The sequence below is a fragment of the Sesamum indicum genome, linkage group LG4 (assembly GCF_026168435.1).
Source record: "Sesamum indicum cultivar Baizhima isolate 11 linkage group LG4, ASM2616843v1, whole genome shotgun sequence".
Classification (NCBI taxonomy): Eukaryota; Viridiplantae; Streptophyta; class Magnoliopsida; order Lamiales; family Pedaliaceae; genus Sesamum; species Sesamum indicum.
This window is the reverse complement of record NC_142660.1, coordinates 15,080,665-15,101,436: the sequence shown is the minus strand read 5'-3', so window position 1 is coordinate 15,101,436 and position 20,772 is coordinate 15,080,665. Positions and strand designations below refer to the sequence as shown.

The 20,772-nt window shown below is 33.1% G+C and overlaps 3 protein-coding genes across 11 annotated transcripts; 1 reads left to right on the top strand and 2 right to left on the bottom strand.

Annotated features, from left to right (window-relative positions):
• Positions 1–440: 440 nt before the first annotated feature.
• LOC105160827 (uncharacterized) lies at positions 441–3,132 on the bottom strand. The gene is made up of 2 exons (XM_011078326.3): positions 2,873–3,132; positions 441–2,388 (listed from the first exon to the last, which is right to left on the bottom strand). Exon 2 carries the CDS (start codon positions 2,312–2,314, stop codon positions 635–637), a length of 1,680 nt encoding a protein of 559 aa, XP_011076628.1. The 5' UTR covers positions 2,315–2,388; positions 2,873–3,132; the 3' UTR covers positions 441–634.
• Positions 3,133–7,272: 4,140 nt separating this feature from the next.
• Positions 7,273–11,958, bottom strand: LOC105160826 (alpha-soluble NSF attachment protein 2). Of its 2 annotated transcripts, none has more exons than XM_011078324.3 (9): positions 11,694–11,957; positions 11,133–11,182; positions 10,950–11,022; positions 10,427–10,506; positions 10,020–10,171; positions 9,339–9,498; positions 9,206–9,253; positions 8,750–8,830; positions 7,273–7,565 (listed from the first exon to the last, which is right to left on the bottom strand). In XM_011078324.3, the coding sequence occupies exons 1-9, from the start codon at positions 11,836–11,838 to the stop codon at positions 7,485–7,487; spliced, it is 870 nt and encodes a 289-aa protein (XP_011076626.1). In that variant the 5' UTR covers positions 11,839–11,957; the 3' UTR covers positions 7,273–7,484. The 2 variants fall into 2 exon arrangements, with proteins under 2 accessions (XP_011076626.1, XP_088735422.1); XM_088879296.1 differs by lacking the exon at positions 7,273–7,565 and adding an exon at positions 7,926–8,202 and having other exon boundaries at positions 11,694–11,958.
• A 2,716-nt stretch (positions 11,959–14,674) lies between these two features.
• On the top strand, positions 14,675–18,878 carry LOC105160825 (amino acid transporter AVT6C). Of its 8 annotated transcripts, none has more exons than XM_020693318.2 (7): positions 14,675–14,944; positions 15,281–15,331; positions 15,855–16,245; positions 16,674–16,826; positions 17,366–17,569; positions 17,859–18,324; positions 18,417–18,878. In XM_020693318.2, exons 3-7 carry the CDS (start codon positions 15,861–15,863, stop codon positions 18,538–18,540), a joined length of 1,332 nt encoding a protein of 443 aa, XP_020548977.1. In that variant the 5' UTR covers positions 14,675–14,944; positions 15,281–15,331; positions 15,855–15,860; the 3' UTR covers positions 18,541–18,878. The 8 variants fall into 8 exon arrangements, with proteins under 8 accessions (XP_020548977.1, XP_011076622.1, XP_011076621.1 ...); XM_011078320.3 differs by having other exon boundaries at positions 15,852–16,245; XM_011078319.3 differs by having other exon boundaries at positions 15,433–16,245.
• Positions 18,879–20,772: the final 1,894 nt, after the last annotated feature.

Sequence of the window (20,772 nt, the reverse complement as noted above, 5' to 3'; positions counted from 1 at the left end):
AAGGCAACATTAAAGAACAGAAATCTCGGCCAAAACCTGCCTCAACAATGCCCAGATCATTGTAGGATGAACTATGAAAACTTTGAATGCAGAAATCTTATCCTCTTAAACCCATTCTTCAAGCAACTAAAAGTATGTAATGCGAATACCACAAACTGATGCAATCCTCCTCCGCTTGTATAGTTGAGGAATGCTGATCTAACAATCCCTTTTCTTCTTCTCCTTTTGATTTACCTGAAATTTCCATTTAGAAGAGGAACATAGAGAAGATTCAATACGTGAAAGCAAGAAGCAGCTAATGAAGACCTGGGAGATTTAGCTGGAGTCATAATGCTACCAGAATTTCCAGTTCACAGAGGGGGCAAATTTAGGGGATGTAGGTCAAATTAACCATGCCGAAATAAGAGCAAGAATGTATTTCCTTTCAAGGCACCAAGTCGTCAAAACAAGAACTGCACATATTTGATCCATCTATGTACAGCAGGAAATAAATAGATGTACCATAGGAAATAGGAAAGCAATACAACAAGAACACTAGAAGCATGGTCCATATGAATACACTCAACAATCAAAACTTAAAATGGCTAGCCAGTGTATATTACAACACAATGTGGTGTTCAAAAAAGGTTGGCTGCTATATTTCTTCTCTACGGATTATGGAAGGGGCAGGTGGCATCATTGTTTCATCTTTGCTATGCGTACGAGATTCTTCTTCAATTACAGGAAGTTGCCTTCCTGGACTGTTGTACTCCTTGGAAAACCGGCTAGGACTCGGGGAGTTAGCCTTCACGATGTGTGGTGGAGATGGACTGTTCCCTAAAGAACTTGGACTGGACCTCAACTGGAATTCTCCATCTTCACGAGGCAATGGGGACATTGGCAACTGGTCACCTTTTTTCCTGTAAAATTTATCTTCCACAATGTCATATGAATTCCCAGTCCTTACTTCCTGAGCAAGAGTGCACCAACAGCAGAAAAGCCACAGAGCACAATCGGTAATAGCTGGTTTACCACAGCAAAAATTATAGGGAGGCAAATTAAATCTCTTCCTCATCTGAATTCTCCAAAACCCACCATAAAGCAACCCGAAAACACAAAGGAAAATCCCAGTGATACCTAATGCCTCTCTAACAGTCTCGTTATCGATGTTAACAGCTGCCAGATTGAAAATCCAAAAAGGAGCCATACAAAATAGAAGAAAAGTGGCAATGTGAACATACATATTCCCAAACCCAAGTCTCTCCATATTCCATCCAAAAACACAGAAACTACAGAATAATGAGAGATAAGCTAAAGAAATATCATCCCAAAAATCAAGAACGCCTCCACTCCACCGAGGTCTCGTCTCAACAGTTCTTTCATCATCTCTCAAAGCAAATGAGAATCTTTTTTCAAGTGATATTCTCCTTGACTGATCAGATCTGCTACTATCCTCAGTGGTAACTGGAATTTGTGCTTCTTCATCTATCTCAGTCTCATAATCTTTCCCAAGAGGGCTAAGCATGGAGTAGATTCCAGCAAATGCAGGTGCACCAATTGCCAGAGATACACATATGCCAACACCAATAGGAGGCCTCTCCGATCTCTTGTATCCCAAGTTAAGACCACATAGTGCATATTGTGCGAAACAGTTGAGATTGAGAAGAAATACAACCACCATCATATGTGCCCATTCATTGGGTTTGTAGGCGCCATTCTTGCAATAAATTTTTCTGAGCTTTAGAACATCGTCCGGCCTCCATCTTAATAGTAGAGCAAGGTGATATATTCGTTTTGGGTGTTGATATAAACACATGAGGGTGAACAGAGCATTGAGAATCTGATTATTAACTTCAAACCAAGCATCTCTCTGAGACTTCCTTGGGAGAGCATGGTTCAACATTCCAGTCATGACCATGAAGAGAATAGCACCAGAAACAGCGACACAGGTAATCCAGATAAAAAGAGCCAAATTCATGGGATCCCTTATCCATTCTTTGCAAAGTCTCCCAAGGCTATTCCAGTCAATTCTTTTAGAAAATATCCTCTGAAAACGTTCACGAATATGGAGACTACTAGAAGAAGGTACATTGCGCGACACTTCGTCCCTCTCCTCAGCAATCCTCTGAAATTTGGCCGATGGTGAAGCCAAATTACCAAACTTAAGGAACCTTAGCCTTTTGGACAGAGCAGAAGGGCCACCATTTTCTGCACTTTCATCACCTATGAGACCTCGTTGAGATGTAGAGATTCGCAGAGGGGAGCGGCTCTTTACTTTACCAACAATAGATTCCTCACCTCCACCAGTATACTCACCATCATCAGTAGACCCCATATTGTTTTCCTTTAATGTTATATGCTCGGAAAATTTACGTTCTCAGGAAATCATATCCTACACTCTCCCTCTGACTGTGGCAATCAAATACCAGAGAGTTATAAAATAGAATATCAATGTCAATTACATAAGGTAGGTCACCAAAAACTTCCAACACCTCAGTCAAAAAGAAAACCCACCCTGAGAAAACATTCTACAAATTTTTCAGCCAAAAAGAGCAACTCTATTTTGCAAGAAATGGAAAAAAATCAAAATACCACAAGCATTACATCTAGCCCACTAAGAAAAGACCACGATTTTTTCACAAATTTCACTCTTAAATGCTATAGTTACAACCTATGATGTTACCAAAAGAAAAAATCATTTCTGCAGCAATTCCAGAATTGGGAGTCATGAAATTGGACATAACAGCCAGCAATTGCATTAATGTTCTCGATTAGTTGAAACAATTATCAAGAGAAATACAAAACCACTTCAAGCTTAACTCCGAAAACCATACAAATAGTTGAACTACACAAAGAAACAAGAATACGCTGAAATTAGTAAAGAAAAACTCACCAATTGGCAATAATTGAAAGAAAACCATCTGGGAGTTGACTATATTTTTGCAGCTGAGTGGAAACTTGAAGTTATTCAGCTGAGACGGAAACTTGAAGCTATTCAGCTGATCTTCGCAATTAAGCAACCGTTTCGAAGAAGAAGAAGAATCACTTCGCTGTTTTTGATGTTTTTATTTTCTTTTCTTTTTTGGGTCCTTCGCTCAGATGATGATTCTTCCTCTTTTATTTTTTTCTTTTTGTGAAAGAATCTACTGTACAAAGCCGAAGAAGCGTTCAATATCACAAATTCAAAGCGGAGTGCAAAATTAAAAATTAAATAAAGAAAGTAATATTTATTAGGTAATCAAAAATACCTCCCCTCGATCGTGTAATTACACGTAGATTTTTTATAATTTTAAAAATTATATTTTTTATTTCTAAAGTTTGTTTTCGTCACAAGTTAAAATTCACCAAATTTGCTGATATTAAAAAAATGAAAATGAAATCTATACTTACTTTCGATTTGACTGATTACTAATTTATTGCAGATCGAATAATTACTTTTATGATCAAATTACTCTTATACGTCTTTAACGTATTACATATGACGAAATATATTTTCAACGTTATAAAGGTAATTTAACCGAAAAAAAATTTTGACTTGCAATAACTCAGTAATAAGTCAATCAATGGTAAATATCAATTTTTATTCAACTTTTTTTATTAATATTAAAAATATGTTAAATTTTACTAATAAATGACTTATTTGTTAAACGTAAGCAAATTTTAGAAGTGTTATATATAAATTTTTCAAATTATAAGAAGTTTATATATAATTACACGAAATCTCATAAGAGGAGAATATAATTATCAGTATTTATTATTGAAGCAGTGATTGAGTAGTAAAATTCATTTTAGTATTTTAATTATAAAATAGTCTTTATCATTTTAAATTAGTCCTCTCGTAGGTTATTTTCTCATATTACTCTCATAAACTATTCTTGTAAAAAAGTGTCATTTTAGTTCTTCACATTTTCAACTTTTAATTTATAATTTGGTCCCTCACACATAAATTTAAAAAACATAACCATTTAAATTACAAGAATTATCATTAAATAATTATTCAAAATCAATGATATATAAATATAATTATTATAAATTTAGAAAACTTGATTTTTTTCAAATAAAAGAGCATTTAATAAGTTAGAAAAAGATTATATAAAAAATATATAGCAAAAATTTTATATGCAAGGGCCAAATTACAACTAAAAATAAAAAGTGATGGGTAAAAGGATGTTTTGTAAAAAGTAAAAAGTTTTATAAAGGTAATATGAAAAATCACCTATCAAAATGACTAGTTTGAATTAAATTGAAAGTATAAGGATTATTTTAAATTTGAACTTAAATATGGGGACTAAAATGAATTTATCTAATAATTAAAGAACGTTTTTGCAAAATATACAAAAATAATATTTCTGTATTTAATAATAATTATATATTTATAAAAAATTATATATTTCTTAAAATTTCTGTAATTTTTTAAGTTTTGTATTAGTTGTTAACTTAGATTGTATGCAGTGATGATGATGTGAGTTAGTTACTTTATATATAAATTAAAAAGAGTATTTTAATAAAATTATATGTTAACACAGCATAAGACCTCTCATCATTAGAAGATATATACCTTTTATTTATAATTAATTTTCACAATTCAAATTAAATAATCATAATAATAGTTATTGATCACGGTCACGTAATAATTTTTATTCATGATTTTGTGGTATGTAGTTAAAATCTTTGTCGTGACTTATAACAATCGCAAAAATATTTTTTATTAGAGGACATATTAAATTTTTGCATCGATTTTATTTAAATATGATTGATTGATAATTATTTATCACAATTTTTACTATATTACCATTAAAAAGAATAGTAATTCTTTTTAGTGCGTGCTTTATTTGAAATAGTTTAAATAAAAATATCCAACTAACTAAGAGGAAAAAAAGATTAAAAATGAGAAGTTCTCTTGAAAAAATGAATAAATAATTCAAATGAGCAAGTCTCATCAAATATTGCAAAATCTTGAATTATTACTATATAGAGTATAAAAATACATATTTTTTCTTGTATATTTCTAAATATATTTAAGTAGTTATATAAATTTATATATATGTACGTGTATGTGTGTATTTTCTAATGATGAAATATTTTCATTTAACATAATGAATTAATTAAAAGTATTTTTAAAATTATTCTCCAATATTTAATATAGCATCTCCCGGAACAACTTACACCAAACACTATTAAAAAATATTACACTCTCCTCCCTTGAAATTTGGTGCGATTACACGTAAACCTCCTGTAATTTGGAGAATTACATCTAGCACTCCTGAAGTTTGTTTTCATCTAACACATAAAGCCCCTGTTAGTCAAAATTCACTGAATTTGTTGATATTAACAAAAAAAATAAAATGAATGAGAATTGATGTTTACCTTCTATTGACTTATTGCAGGTTAGCAATTTATTTTGGACTAAACTATCCTTATAAAGGTAAAGATATACCTCCTCATATGCATTAACGCGTGAAGATGTATGAAGATAATTTGATCATAAAAAAAATTATTTAACCTTTATAAGTCAATAATGAATCAATTGGGGATAAATACAATATTTTTTTCACTTTTTTTGTTAATATCAACAAATTTGGTGAATTTTGACTAATAGTAGAGACTTATTCGTTAGACGGAAGTAAATTTCAGGACTGTTATATGTAACTTTTCAATCCATAAAGGGTTTATGTGTAACTATACCAAACTTCAAATGAGGGGAGTGTAATTATTCCTTAAAAATTTGAATAAATCAAACAGCTTTTTAATGATGAAAACAAACCCACCCCACCCCACCCCACCCCACCCCACCCGCCTTTTCTTTCATTTAATTCATATTAAATTTGGGATTAGAAAAGTTTAAATATTTTATGTAAAAGAAAAAGAAAAGGAAGAAGGGTCGTAGTTGGGGGTGGGACTGTAGCGTAGTGACGGGGGCAAGAATAATTGCACAAGGGATAATTATATTACACCCCCTCATTTATTGTTATTTACATATACTATCTCTGTATTTTGAAAAATTATAAAAATCATTTTTGACAACTTTTTTTGACGAAAAAAATAATAAGAATTTAAAAGTATCTCTATTGATCTCATTAAACCATGAAATGAGAAATGTCCTTAGAAAGTAATTACTGAAAGGATAAAAGAGGTGTTAAAATAATATTTATAAAGATGAATAATATGACCCTGTATATTTTGTTATTATTTATACCAATTTTTAATATAAATCTAAATTGTTTTATTAACTTTTTTAGTTGAATCTTTGTATAAAAGTATATATTTTAATAACTAAAATGTTAAACTAATATTTTAATAAAGTTAGTTATTAGATTATAATTATAATTTAAAAACTTATCATGTATAAATTATTTTAACTTTTTAAGATTGAAAAATTATTTATCCTCTATTTATAATTAAGTTTTAATAAAATTAATAAATTATACATATATGTATATTTATATGCATAAATATATACATATATAGTTAGATGGCAGGCAAAGGTTGGACGGCAGTGGGGGCGGGCTAAGTGGGGGAAGGGGTTGGGCATATGGGGAGAGACGATGGAGAGGGCGCAAGCAGGTTGGGGGCGGGGCGCAAGTGACGGCAGGGGGTTGGAGGTCAAATATTTTATATTCGATCTCTCAAATAATAATAATAATAATTTATTTGTGTATACTAAATATTAATATGCATTACAAGAAGACTGCAATTGCTTTTGGTACTGAAATCCTCTTGGGAATAACCCAATACATAGAAAGTGATACCACTTTGAGGGGCATATGAAGTAATTTTTACTTTTGTGTAAAAAGAAATTGTAAACTTAACTGTAATGAAAATTGTTAGTGTTTAGAGAATAGGAAAAATTGGGAAGAAATTGAAATTAGATTAATCGGGAGAATAATTTCATATTAGTAAATTTATCAATAAGCTGCTCAAGTTTATAAAAAATTAATATAAATCAATTTAAATTAAACAGTTCGAGAAATTTTTTTTTTAAAAAAAAAAAACACTTTGCAACAGCTCTCAGGTGTATCTTTCTGCTTTCAAGTGCACAAAAGGGGCCAATCAACTAGTCTTGTGAGTAATCTGACTAGTTGTTAACTGTTTTCATATGAAATAAGAGCGAATTCCTCATATTTAGTTGGGATTGCAGATAAGTGTAGAGTGTGTTATGAGGAAGATGGGAATTGCTGATCGAAGCAACCAAATCTTCTGTGTTTTAAGCAGAAGCCGAATGCCTTCTGCAGAATCCATGAACATTAATCTAATATTGGTGTTGAAGTGATCTTACAACTGCTCATCACACTATTGCTCGCTTCCAATGAAATCCAAATGCATTAACAAGCAAACGTACTTTGAGTCCGTTTCAAAGTCGTGGTTATGGATGTAATCATATGAACTCCAAATAGGAAACCAAGGTAATACACAAAACCAGAGTAGAAAAGGTATAATGATACAAATCCAAGAACAGAGTCATCATTAGGAATAAATCGTGTGTGCAGCTATGAGAAAATAATTTTTTAGGTGAGATCATCCTCCTCCAGCTCTTTGGCCTTCAGGGCTTCCTTCACTCTCAGTAGAAGTGTAGTCTTCCAAGAATCCTATAAGTAATGATTAAACAAGTTAGCTGGGTTGCTATCAAGATTCAAAAGCTAAGGAACCAATCAGTGGAAGATGTTGGGGAACAAGTTTATTTAAACCTGGTCGAGCCAACAATCTGTGGCATGCATTACAAGTCCATAACTAAAGTATCTTTCAAAAATTGCATCTTACGAGTCACCATATTGGCTTCAGTTAAAGCGAACGATGCTACTAATGTAGGCATTACTTCAGATGATTACTAAGTAGACTCTTGGAAGACCTAAACGACTTGTTTCAAGAGATGCAACAAGAGAGTTCTCGAAAGGCAAAGTGAAAAACCATTTGAACAAAGCAATTTTATAGATTTATGAAAAACAATAACCGAGAAAAATAGACAGTTATTCTTGGAAGCGATAAAACAATTCAAACATGTATACAGAAATAACTACCAACCAAATATCACGTCTACAACTAAAAATTTGGAAATATACGAGATACAATGTGCATTTCTAGTTTTCTAACAGTGGCCTCTAAACTTCAAAAGACACCAGGAGTTTGGCAAATGAAGTCTTCCCAGGCAGTGAATCCATGAAACATACTAGGAAAAGTTGGTTACTTCCTTCCTCAATCTTCTCCCTATTCTCACTTCACCCAAACCTTCCCATTAAAAGACAATATTGTTCAGAAAACTAAAAACCATAACAATGATTACTGGAAAGAGAATTTCAATTTCTAAGTCCACATAACAAAAGTATGTGTCCGTTGCTTATTAACTTTCTTGGTGTCCCAAAGTTATAGTTCCTATTCCTTTTCTGGAATACATAAATAAGATTCAGTTCCCTAAGACAAATTTTTCGCAAAAACACTTTCACTTAAACTAGTGACGTGTGGCCATTAACTCAACCACAACTTTTAAGATCAAAATTATCAACAAATGTAAAATCTTCACTAGTCTTAACTCTCAGGTAATGATGCCGAGTCAAATCAGGGATGGAGGGTGTAAAACTTGAGCAAAACAAAAACAAGCAGATTTCAAGGTTTCTCACTACTTGTAACTAAGAGAAATGTCTTTTACGAAATAATTTATTAAAAAAAATTACATTAATCCATTCACAGACAGATTCGTGGACGCACCAGATAGGCAACAAAGACAGGCTGGACAATTTCAGCCAAAAGCATAAAATAAAAATCACTATTCACTTACCAGTTGGGTCATACTATCATATTCCTTCACCGCATCAGTGAACTTGGCAACATCTTCCTCATCAATGGCAGTAGCTAAATCCTGTGATCCAAAGATATAAAATGCAAAATATATTAAATTCATCAGGTCAAGGCTTCAAAGCTATTATCTCCATAAGCAGCAGATGTATGAGCATTCACGGGTTTTCATCAAACACCATATAATCTGAAAAATGAAGTTTAACCGTTGTGCAATAGCAGTAAGATGACTGAGGAAGATTTCATGATATGGGTGAGTTTAAAAGATAAGAAGATCCATCTGTGACAACTGGATCTGGAGGTATAAAATCTGTGGGTATTGAGGGTCAGCATGTGTGGGATTTCTTTGTTGTTTTTCCTTTTCTGGTTGGGGGGTGGGGGGATGGGAGGTGTACAAATTAAAAAAAAGTAAAAGTAATGCTCAAGAGCCATGACATACCGCTAGCAATTTGTACTCACGTGTTCCAGAAAATGTTGGATCTAATTCCTACAAATGAAGACAAATTATATCTTTAGCATGTATACCAAACATAGAGTAGCATTGCAAATAGGGATAAAAACAACACAAGTACCTGGTAGCGCTCTAATGCATTGCTGATTGCAACAACATCACTCTTGCACAGCTGGCATATACCAGCATTAAGAAGGTGTCCTTTAACTCCATACTTCAGCAAGTTATTATTGAGTGAGTGCCGTGCTATCTCTTCATAAATCTCAATGGCCTTTTGATATCTGAGAAATAGATTGACTCAGCAATTCTTTCACTACAGCTTTCAATCTTTATCAAACACAAAGCACGGAAATACAGGCTTCCAACTATCTAAGAAAAATCATACTAGCCAGCATTCTTTCACGTCCTATCTCCACTTCTCTAACAAGTCATCAATGATTTTAAGCAATCATGAGAAAGAGTGTTTGGTTCAGTAAGGTTCACCGCTAGCAGAAATGATGACAAATCGATAACTTTTAAGTTACATTTATTTAGTAAGCAAAGAAAGATGGAGTTGGGCGAAAACAAATGATACCATTGATTAGAAGTCATGCCTAAACTAGATGAAATCGTAAGACATTATGATAGCCAATCATGGAAATCACATCGCTATTAACGAGAAATGGACAGAAATACCAAAGTCCTAAAAGTATTGAATGGGGCATAAAAAATAAAAGAATTTGAAGAAACTAAAGATTCTCTTATGAAAATATCAAACAGTACGATATTGGGCACAATCATGTCGAGAGCAGACAAACTTAACTGTTCCAATTGAGCGGCAAATTGTGCAATTTTCTGCTTGCACTGATTTGCAGATGTTGTTACTTCTTCACTTTGGAAGAGATCAGCAGCTTTCTCATAATAAGCAATAGCCTGTTCCAAGTTTTGTTCTTGCTCACACAGCTCAGCTATTTCCTGCAAAGTAACAATCTCAAATTACTGTCCTTCAATTTACCTATCAAATTAGTACTATTACTCTTCAAAAACCCAGATTACACCATCATGATGATTAATATAGTCAAAAACATTATTCACAGAATACGTGTTTCATAAGGCAGACCAATTAAGTATTTGTTGTATCATCTAATAATATGGAATAGAACCCAGTTGCTAAGATGAAAGTTTCATGACTAGAGGCTACATTCCTCAATTATAGTTTAATGTTTTTACCTTGTAATATCTGGCGGACATATTAAACCTTCCAATATCCAAAAACATATTTACAGATTGCTCCAGGCATGATATAGACTCTGCAAAGCATCCAATGGGAGTTAATAGCAGGTTGTTCCTATATTAGATTTGAAAAGAACAATACAAGACACAGATAATTATAAGATTAAAGAAACAGAAACGACAAAAAACTATAAGATAGAGCAAATTAGAAATGGGATTGACCAAGTGTGAAATTTTTTTTTCACATGTTATACATAGAAATATAAAAAGCTCAAATGGAACCAAGATCTGGAGGACAACAAAATAAGAAAAAAACTACCAAGCTAAAAGGTAGGTCACTGCACCACAATAATCAAGCTGCTTTTTGTTTAACTCACAAATACAAAGTAACATGCAACCTTTTTATCAGAATTTTTACTGTTAATACACAAAATTCTCTCCATTACAAACATATATATAAATGCCAACCATAAAGACACCCAGGACTAGAAATACAGAGCTACACCAGAAATAATCGCACCTTTTGTGTTAGTCTTTTTGTAGCAGTGAGCGGCATCAGCGTAAGCATTAGCAGCTTCATGCTTGCTATCTAACTGCAAAACACAAAAATGTAGAAGCATAGGACTCCAAGAACCTGTAGGCAAGAGGTTGATGGAAAAAGGATGCAGTCTAGCACAAGCCAAATGCTCAAGCAAAGACTCACCTTTAGGTGACACTCAGCCAACTTAACATACACCGCTCCAGCCTGGTCCCCTGATAAAACCATTATTCAAGTTTTAGACCACCCACAACCAACATTATTATCTGAATAATTCCTCAGAAATAAGTATTTGTAAATTCTGGTTCTTTCTCCACATGATAAGGTCTTCAATAAATATCAACTATCCAAAGTTAATGCAATTCAGCTGCATATGACAATGCGCATTTGCTAAAAAGTAGCAGATGAAAGAATGGACTTCTTATTCTATACTAGTCAAAAGCTCCACACTTGCAAAATACGATGCAAAAGTCATCAATTTCAGCCATCTCAAACAAAATCCACAATGCAAGCTTAGGCCAAAAACCACGTCGGGTACAAATTGACGCCAAACATTAACACCAATTTGTTATCCATGAAGCTAATGATAGACAACAACCATTACAAATTTCCATTAATCAGTCCTCCAAGATCACACCAAACAAAACACACGCAAAAATCACAGAATCAATTACCAACAACGGAAGAACGAAAAAGAATCACACACAATCAACCTACAATCCTTACATGATTTGGCTAGTTTGTATGAATTGGCGGCTTTATCGAACAAATCCGCTGCGTCTTCGTATTTGGAACCGAATAAGCCCCATCCGGAGAGCTTCTTCTCGGCCTTCTTCTCGAAGTCATCCGCCCTCGCTAAATGATCGCCCATTGTCTCTTCTTCTTCACGCAATGCAATGCAATGCAATGCGGTGGTCTATCTCGCTGCTCTTCCAATGAAGGAAGGAAAGATTGAGAGAAAAATCAAAGGAAGACTTGGAATTGTATTTGCTATTTGCCATAAAGACAAAGGTGTTCATGATACAAAGAGTGAAGCCCAACATTTTGGGCTTCAGTATATTAGTAATTGGGTTTAAAAGGGCCTTAAACCTTTTGGGCTCTCAAGATCCATTCATTTAGGTAAGAAGAAAACTTAAAAATATAATATATATATATATATATATATATTTTATTGGGATAATTACACTCCACTCCCCTAAAATTTGGTGTAATTACATGTAAATCCTCTGTGATTTGAGAAAATACATCTAGCACCCTTGAGATTTGCTTCCATCTAACAAATAAGTCCCTTCGTTAATCAAAATTCACCAGATCTGCTGATATTAACAAAAAAAATCTATATTTACCATCGATTGACTTATTACTGATTTATTGTAGGTCAAATAAATCTTTTTATGACTAAATTACCTTCATACGTCTTCACGTGTTAATGTATGTAAGAAGATTTATTTTCACCGTTATAAGGGTAGTTTGATCGGAAGAAATTTATTTGACTTGCAATAAGTTAGTAATAAGTCAATTGAAGTTAAATAACATTTTTCATTCACTTTTTTCCATTAATATCAACAAATTCAGTGAATTTTGACTAATAAATGGACTTACTTGTTAGACGGTAGTAAACCACAGGATGCCAGATGTAATTTTACAAACTATAGGGGGTCTATGTGTAATTATATTGAATTTCAGGGAAGGAGAGTGTATAATACTTTTTTTATAATATGTGATTCAGTATATCATTAGTATACTTAAATTTAAAAATTGATTCAATGCACAAATAGTTTAAATCAATACATAAATTAAAAAATAATGATAATAATAAACTACTATAAAAGTAGGCATACCGCATACATATACTCGATTACATTCGTGGGATTCGAACTCACAACCTGAGCTTTTCGAGAAGCAATGTCTAATTGTAAAAAACATAAAAGTTATTCACCTATACAATTTTTTTACGAATAGTTTATAAGATCTTAAATTAAGATATTTTGAATCTTATAATTTTTTTAAATAAAGTTAACTTTACCCATTTTTTTATGATTTTTCAGTCATTATTATAATATAAAAAAATTATTATGCCAAACACTCTAATAATCTATACTATTATAAAATAAGAGGTTTTGTCCTACCAAATTTATCCTTAGTTCATTTATTCCTTTGAAAAAAAATTGGCCAGTACAATAATTTTAATATTTTTTAACAATCTTATAATGATAATTTATTTTTTTTCTCAATCCACTACTCCACGTTCCACTCACCTCACTCCACGTTTTTCTTGTCACAAATTTCTTTTTATCTCATTCGCTCACAAATTTCTTTTTTCTTTTTTATCTCACACCATAATTTTTTTTTAAATGCTCATGAAAACCTGGTGTGACAATGAATAGTCTTATAAATTATGTCATCTTATTTATCCGACTAACACGCATTTTACTCCTTATCTTTTGTTGAAAAAACTAAAATCCCCCTTTGTTTTCGACGTAAGCTAAAAATTCCGCTGTGTTTTGTAAATTTCAACACTCATTCCGTTAGTGATTAGCGGAAGGTGCAATACACGTACTCTTTGTGCGTTTGATGATTTTTTTAATGTTTTTTTATATAAAAAACCCTCATGGTATTTATATATTTCATATGTATGCCTTTTTTATTTATTTTGAGTGATGTTGTTGTATTTTCATCTATTAAAAAATATTTTTTAATTATATTTACTTAAAAATATAAAAGCCATTAAATAAATTTTTAAACTTTTATAATTTGAATTCTATATTAAATTAAATTAATTTTTATAATTGTTAGAAGTGAAATTTAAAAATTATAATTGTTAAATTTAAAATTATTTTTAATTAATTAAAAATATATTTTTAATTATTATAATATTTTTAATTAGCTAAATATATTTAATTAATATAACTAAAATTAATTAAAAAATTTTAAAAAAACTGAGGCGATGGCGATGGTCGTTGCAGGGCGATAGCGGCGGCGGCGCCCAGACCACAAGGTCTGAGCATTCGCCATGGTTGCCCAGACCATTGAGGTTTGGGTGTCACCCACAAAAGGGCGACTACGTTGCCATCTTTGTTGTTCTGGGCTACACTCGTCGACCGAGCAGAGGCAGGGGAGGGGGAAACTGGCGGGGGGTGCACAAGGGGCTAGGGGGAGGCTACGAGGGTGGGGGTGGCAGTGATTGGGGGGTAGCCAACTGGGTGGGTTGGGGGATTAATTTTGCTTCTTTTTTTTAAAAAAATAATTTATTTTAGTAATATATATTTTTAATCAATAAAATATCAATCTTTTATTTTTTTTATAAATTCAAGATCCATTTGTTAAAATCAATTGATTAGATCTGACGATTTTGGAATAATTAATACAAATTCAATAGTTATTACAATAAAAAATAATATGTATTAATTAAGAGTATAATGGTTATTTTTGTGAAAAATTAATGTCGTTATTTAGATTTAACGAAAATGGACAATTGAGCTAAATTTAATAAAATAAAAAACAAATTTTTTATCTATTTTTAAAATAGAAGAATTTTTTAACGAACTTTTCAAACATAGAGTTGTATAAATTTTAACCTCCACAACACCTTTATTCTTAAAATAAGATTAAATATTTTTAAACTTCAAAATATTTATAAGATATAAAAACTTACAAAATACTTCAAAAACAAGTCTAACCAAACACCCTGTGACTTGGTGTTAGCCATCAACATTGAATAGTGGGAAATGGAAAAGCATATGTCAATCTTGGACCAATCTCATATTATGGTTTATTACTTCATCTGCAATCCCAAGATAGGACAGAAAATACCAAATACTATGTTTAGAGGTACTGCTGTTTTGTCAGCCGCCCAGAAATTAAGAAAAAGTGAAGGCACCGCAGGAGTCAGATCTGACCAAATCTTGGATTCACAGTGAAGGGTCCAACCACAACGATTTCAGTCTGAAATCGGTCCAAAGCAAGTAAATATAAAGGTAAACGGTGATTCCCAAATATAAAATGAGCAGTTAAATTTCTATATTATTTGATTTTAGCCCGAAAAAATTTCCAAGAAAATGAGGAAGATGTATGAATAAGAAAAAGATGAGACTTTGAAAAGGAAAGACTTCTTCGTGGGAAACGTGGATTCATAAATTCTTGAGGTTTCGTAATCTTTGTTTGGTTGATGGGTTGTCATATCTCCTGGAAGGTAAAGTTTTCTGGCAATGGAGGGTTCTTTTTTCTTTTCTTTTTGTGGAAAGTTAAATTAATTAAATATGTTTGAATTAACTGCGACAACTGAATTTACCGCCTGTCCTTTTTCTTTACAGAACCCTCAAAATTTAGGAAATTTTGATTGGGGGGAGTTACGTTGGGAGAAGGTAAGAAAATCCCTGAATTTTATCCGTGTCTGTGGGTTTGCATTTGATGAGCTTGAATAAAAGCCTCTGAGACGAAGGTTTCCATGCAATTCTTGATGCAGAAGCTGAGCCATTCATTTTTCTTTCAAGGATGGAAGTGTTGTTGCAACTAATTCTAGAAACCCTCATTTTTTTTGCATTCAAAGCTACAATGGAGATAAAATGCTGTTAATGACCTGTTTTCGGTGATGGGATTCGGATCTTGACAAGGGATTGGACCGTCGTCTGGGCGGTATTAGTTAGACCCAGCCAAGTGTGTATATCATTTCAGGATAACATAGTCTATGTCAGATAGTCCGTATAATCCAAAGTTCACCACGTCATAAGTTCTCCACCACTTATTATCAAATTATTGAATGCATCATGTGGGCTGCAGTGTAATTCATGTCAGAACTATTGTCATTTTGCATATAAGTAGAGTATGTTCTAAGGGGGATCACACCAGAGGATTGGCAAGTTTAGCAAAGTGTTTTTCTTGCAGCAGCAGACCATGAAATTGGAAAACCAAGATTTTGGGAGCCATGCTCCTTTGCTCCCAGAAGTCCGGTCGAGTAATGATAAAAGACGGTATGAGGGCGCGTCGATTTCGGGGGCAATATTCAACATCTCAACCGGGATGGTGGGAGCTGGGATTATGTCGATCCCAGCAACCTTCAAGGTGCTAGGCGTGATTCCTAGCTTTGTAGTCATCTTAATTATTGCTTATTTGGTGGAAGTCACGGTGGAGTTCCTGTTGAAGTACACACATTCCGTTGAGTTGAATACTTACGGAAAATTGATGGCGGAATCGTTTGGGAAGTTTGGATCCATTGCCCTTCAAGTTTGTGTTATGATCACCAATCTTGGTGCTCTGATCATCTATTTGATTATAATTGGTGAGTTGTTTCAGATTGGGATATGTATGAAGTAATGTGTCGGTGTATTTACCGTGTCTCTGATTTTGCCTGATTGAAGGAAGTTTTTCATTTATGACTGCTGCCCTTAATCTTTGGTAGTATGTATGTGTTGAGGCTGTCATTGTATGTCCTAACATGCTTGAAATGTGTCTGAATCAAATAATTTGTATCATTATATTGTTCCTAATGTTCTTAAGATGACTTAGCTTTGATGAAGGAAAAAATGCTTTTCCTAATCGAGTTCAGGACAATGTGACAGGGATACAAAATTTGCAACGTCGTCTTGACCTCGGATTTGTATATTTCAGAATTCAGATCTAAACCATGGAAGGACTACTTTAGATCAAATGAGGCAAAAAGAGTTCTCTTTTTGATATGATCACGTTCTGATGAGTTGAATTTTACAGGAGATGTTCTCTCGGGAAATACATCGGAAGAAACAGTGCATTTGGGTATTCTGCAAGAATGGTTTGGCATCCACTGGTGGAACTCACGTGCATGCTCGCTCCTTTTCGTTGTGCTCTTTGTCTTGCTTCCTTTACTTCTTTTACGGCGAATAGGTTAGTCATTACAGTTTTTAAGGAATATATACTCTGAACACTTGCTCTTGTATACACTTCTATTAAAACAGATATTGAGGTTTTAGCAACCATCTATGCTGTGATTACATGTTAAGGAAACTAAAGAAAGTTAGTGATACTATACGCCCCATACAAGTTGGTTACATTCAATAATATATAACTTAAAAATCCTCTCCAGCTTCTAAGGAATACGTCCAACTGTGACTACTGATTAAATATGCTGCCTATACTCTGCAACATTGTTATGCTCCTCTGTTGACGAGTTCATCTCTGATACTTTTATGATTATTCTAAGATGATTTTGCCAACATCGAAACACGAGTCCTTGATTTCATATACCCTTGCAACAAAGGAAATTGTTGATATTAAACACCTGGCAAATGTATTGATGGCACACTAAATATTTGCACAGTGATTTGTAGATGCCGCTTGTTGTGAGTAATAAAGCAGAATTTGTTTGGAATTGACAGCTAATCATACAAGAATGATGAATAATTTTAACAGCTTGTGACTTGCAGATTCATTGAGGCATGCCTCGGCGTTGTCTGTGCTGCTAGCTGGTTTTTTTGTTGCCATATGCACAGCAATGGCTATTCATGCCATGTGGATCGGGAAAACACAAAGACCGAGACTCGTTCCAGACTTTGCAAATGGTGTCTCTGCCCTTGACCTCTTTACTACTATTCCAGTGTTTGCGACTGCTTTTGGATGCCATGTAAATGGTGAGAATGTGAATACGATGAATTTATTATAAATGCTTTGAGAAAGAACCAAACTAACGCAAAAATGAACTCAACATCAACACTTTCGAAAAACTTGGCTGTGCCTGAATATATATCTGTAGATCATTGTAACCTTTATGGATCTCTCATCTGTGTGAAAACATAGTAAAAGAGGAAGATAAAGGATAACCATTCACGAAATTTATTGTGAATTCCTGTGTCCTGATTGTCCACAATTAATCAAGAAATGCATAGGAATATCTGATTGACAATGGCAATGTGCTTACAGTTCATCCAGTCAGAGCAGAGCTTGGCCGACCTTCTGATATGAGCTCAGCAGTTCGAATCTCACTGGTATTATGTGTAGCAATATACCTTGCCGTTGGCTTCTTTGGCTACCTTCTCTTTGGGGACTCTATCATGGCCGATATGCTTGTCAACTTTGACACAACTTCGGATTCTCTTATCACTACAATTCTCAACGACACTGTGAGATTGAGCTACGCGATTCACCTCATGCTGGTGTTTCCCGTTATGAACTACTCATTAAGGGTCAACGTTGATGAATTGTTTTTCTCGAAAAGGCCTCTTTTGGATGCAGAAAAGTTCAGATTTTATTGTCTTACGGGTGTTTTACTTATATTCATATATTTGGCAGCAATAGCCATTCCAAATATATGGTACTTCTTTCAATTTATGGGAACGACGACTGTCATGTGCCTCATGTTCATATTCCCCAGCTCAATCATTCTTAGGTATGGGCATCGTCATGATCCATATACTATTTTTCCAGCGATTATCATAGGTATAGTTGTCTGATTGTAAATTCTTGAAAACTTGTTTGTAGGGATGTCCGGTGCATATCCACTAGTCGGGACAAGGTGTTGGCGTGGTTGGTGATCTTGCTGGCAGTCGGGACGAGTTTCATCGCCATTTTCTCAAACTTGTCTGATTACTTTGGCTGGAAATAACATAAGAAAGCCAATTTTTTCAAGAGTGTTTGCCCGGCCTGTCTCGTCCCGACGAGTTCAACAGCCATTTTCTCAGCCTGTCCAACGGATTATACTTAAAATACATGAAATATTTCTTGGGGGCAATTTTCACCAAAACTCACTGCAGTTCTTGCAAGTCAAAGTTATTAGATAGTTGGTTACATATTTTAAGGATATTAGCATGGGAATGTTGGTCGAACATGTTCTTCTGTATTAAATTTACATTGTTGAACCAACTCAAGGAGGTGGACAATCTACATATGTTGCTTGTAATAGAAAGGGCACAACCTCTGCTCTCTGCTTCAATTTCTTTGTTCTATTGCTGTCATTTTCTCTTTTTACTTTTATTTATGTTGCAACGATGCTTTAACATTTTCAAACTTACTTTTTTTAATCAATTTGGAACCTAAATTTTTAAGTGGTTGAATTTAATATTTTACAATTTTCCACCCACATTCACCCTAGCAAAGTAAGAAACGAGTGGATTGCATTGTCACCCGACAACAATCTTATCCAACTCAGGAGTCCGAGTCATCACATAAGTCCCCTCCACGTGTGACTCGCTCATTCGTGCTGTCTTTTTCCTCACCCAATTTTTCAACTCCTCCTTCGCTTTCTCGACAACGACGTCGTTCCATTCAATGAACTTGGCAGTTTTACTTCGTATTCATATTACTGAAGTGGCTCAATTTTTAAATAAATTATAAGGTAATTTGCTAAAATTTATCATAATTATAAATATTTTTTATTATTTAAAAAATTATAAATATTTTTTCCAATAGACTCTCATGAAAATATATTTGTTAGACGATTGTTAGTTCTAGGGGGTATTTATAATTTTTGAAACAATAATGAGATATTTATAATTAATATAAATTTCAGGAGAGTCCCATTGTAATTTATCATAAATTGTAAATTGTCAAAAATCTTGTACTGTGTTTGGATGGGTGAATTTAAGTTTGATGAAAGAATTGGAACAAAATATTCAAATAACTCCATATGAACAGAATTTTAAATCCATCGATATATTACAAAATATAGTTTCAAATCAAAGTAGAATAATTTGAACACTTTATAACATAGAGTTATCCGAACGAGTCCAAACAATTTACGACTAAGAATTTGGTGTTTTAACTTTACGTAACGATGTCAATTACACTTTTAGATCTTTGTATCAAATACCCCAAAAAAGTGTTTTAGCATATTTAAATTACTATAGCTTTATTTTGTTTTATAGGGGTAGTTTGCAAATAATTTTTGATTTGATGTTCCATCCACCAGTAAATCAAATCATACTGATTTAAGATGTTTGAGTGATTTTATGAACTTTTTTAAATAAATTATAAAATATTTGTGAGCTTATAAAATATTAAAAACTTATAAACTATATAGTAAAATTTTAAGAGCACGAGTTTATAAAATAAAAAATTAAGATGCCATGTATGAACTTATAAATTCTTTTGAAAATTAGTAAGGAATTCCAGACAAAAGTTTTAAGATTTTATCAATCCTCCAACTTTAATATATTAGTTATAAAATTGTGATTCCTAATATTTTATAAACTTCATAATTTAATTTTATTTAAATATTTTAAAATTTTATTTAAAATAAAATTAAATATTTTATAAAATATATGAATTTAAAGGAGGTTTTTAAATAAATACTAATTAAACTTTAGAATATGTGACGTGGAGTCCAGACCTCTTCGCTGGTCCATCCAAAAGTTGCAAGTCCTTTCCGTATGGGATTTCTAATTCTTGAATTCCACGACAAGGCAAGTCTTAGGTAAAATGCTACCACTTTTGCTTAAAAATTTGTGTTTCCCAAGGATTTAAGGCGTATATTTTGGCCATCACGATTCATGATTATTATTAGATTGAACTCCTTATGACTCAAAATATGTGGTCTAGTTTCACTTAATATGAAATTTTGAATAACTAAAAAAATAAATTGTTATATAATTTCATATTAATCTCTTCCGTCGTGAGTTAACGATATTAATGTTCATAAAAAAATCTGTCCAAAGAAGTTCAAATAATTCAAAAGAAAGAAAAAAATTGCTAGAACCCAAAAAAGGACTCGAAGCGCCCCCAAAAGGCCTGGTTCGGGTAAGGGACCAGAGTTTTCACAAGAAGTCCAATTCGGGTAGAGCCCCTAGCAATTCCAGCTCGAGCTGCCACTAAGAAATAAATTGGCCAAAAGAAGCTCAAA

What these genes read in the sequence shown, in the direction of transcription:
- LOC105160826 (XM_011078324.3), bottom strand. Translation starts at nt 11,838, where the DNA reads ATGGGCGATCATTTAGCGAGGGCGGATGACTTCGAGAAGAAGGCCGAG. An exon ending in CAAAAAGACTAACACAAAAG is followed by an intron (nt 10,507 to 10,949) that starts GTGCGATTATTT and finishes GATGCTTTGCAG; the next exon opens with AGTCTATATCATGCCTGGAG. An exon ending in TTTGCCGCTCAATTGGAACA is followed by an intron (nt 9,499 to 10,019) that starts GTTAAGTTTGTC and finishes TCTATTTCTCAG; the next exon opens with ATATCAAAAGGCCATTGAGA.
- LOC105160825 (XM_011078317.3), top strand. Translation starts at nt 15,136, where the DNA reads ATGGGTTGTCATATCTCCTGGAAG. An exon ending in GTTGTCATATCTCCTGGAAG is followed by an intron (nt 15,160 to 15,280) that starts GTAAAGTTTTCT and finishes TTTTCTTTACAG; the next exon opens with AACCCTCAAAATTTAGGAAA. An exon ending in CATCTATTTGATTATAATTG is followed by an intron (nt 16,246 to 16,673) that starts GTGAGTTGTTTC and finishes TGAATTTTACAG; the next exon opens with GAGATGTTCTCTCGGGAAAT.
- LOC105160827 (XM_011078326.3), bottom strand. Translation starts at nt 2,314, where the DNA reads ATGGGGTCTACTGATGATGGTGAGTATACTGGTGGAGGTGAGGAATCT.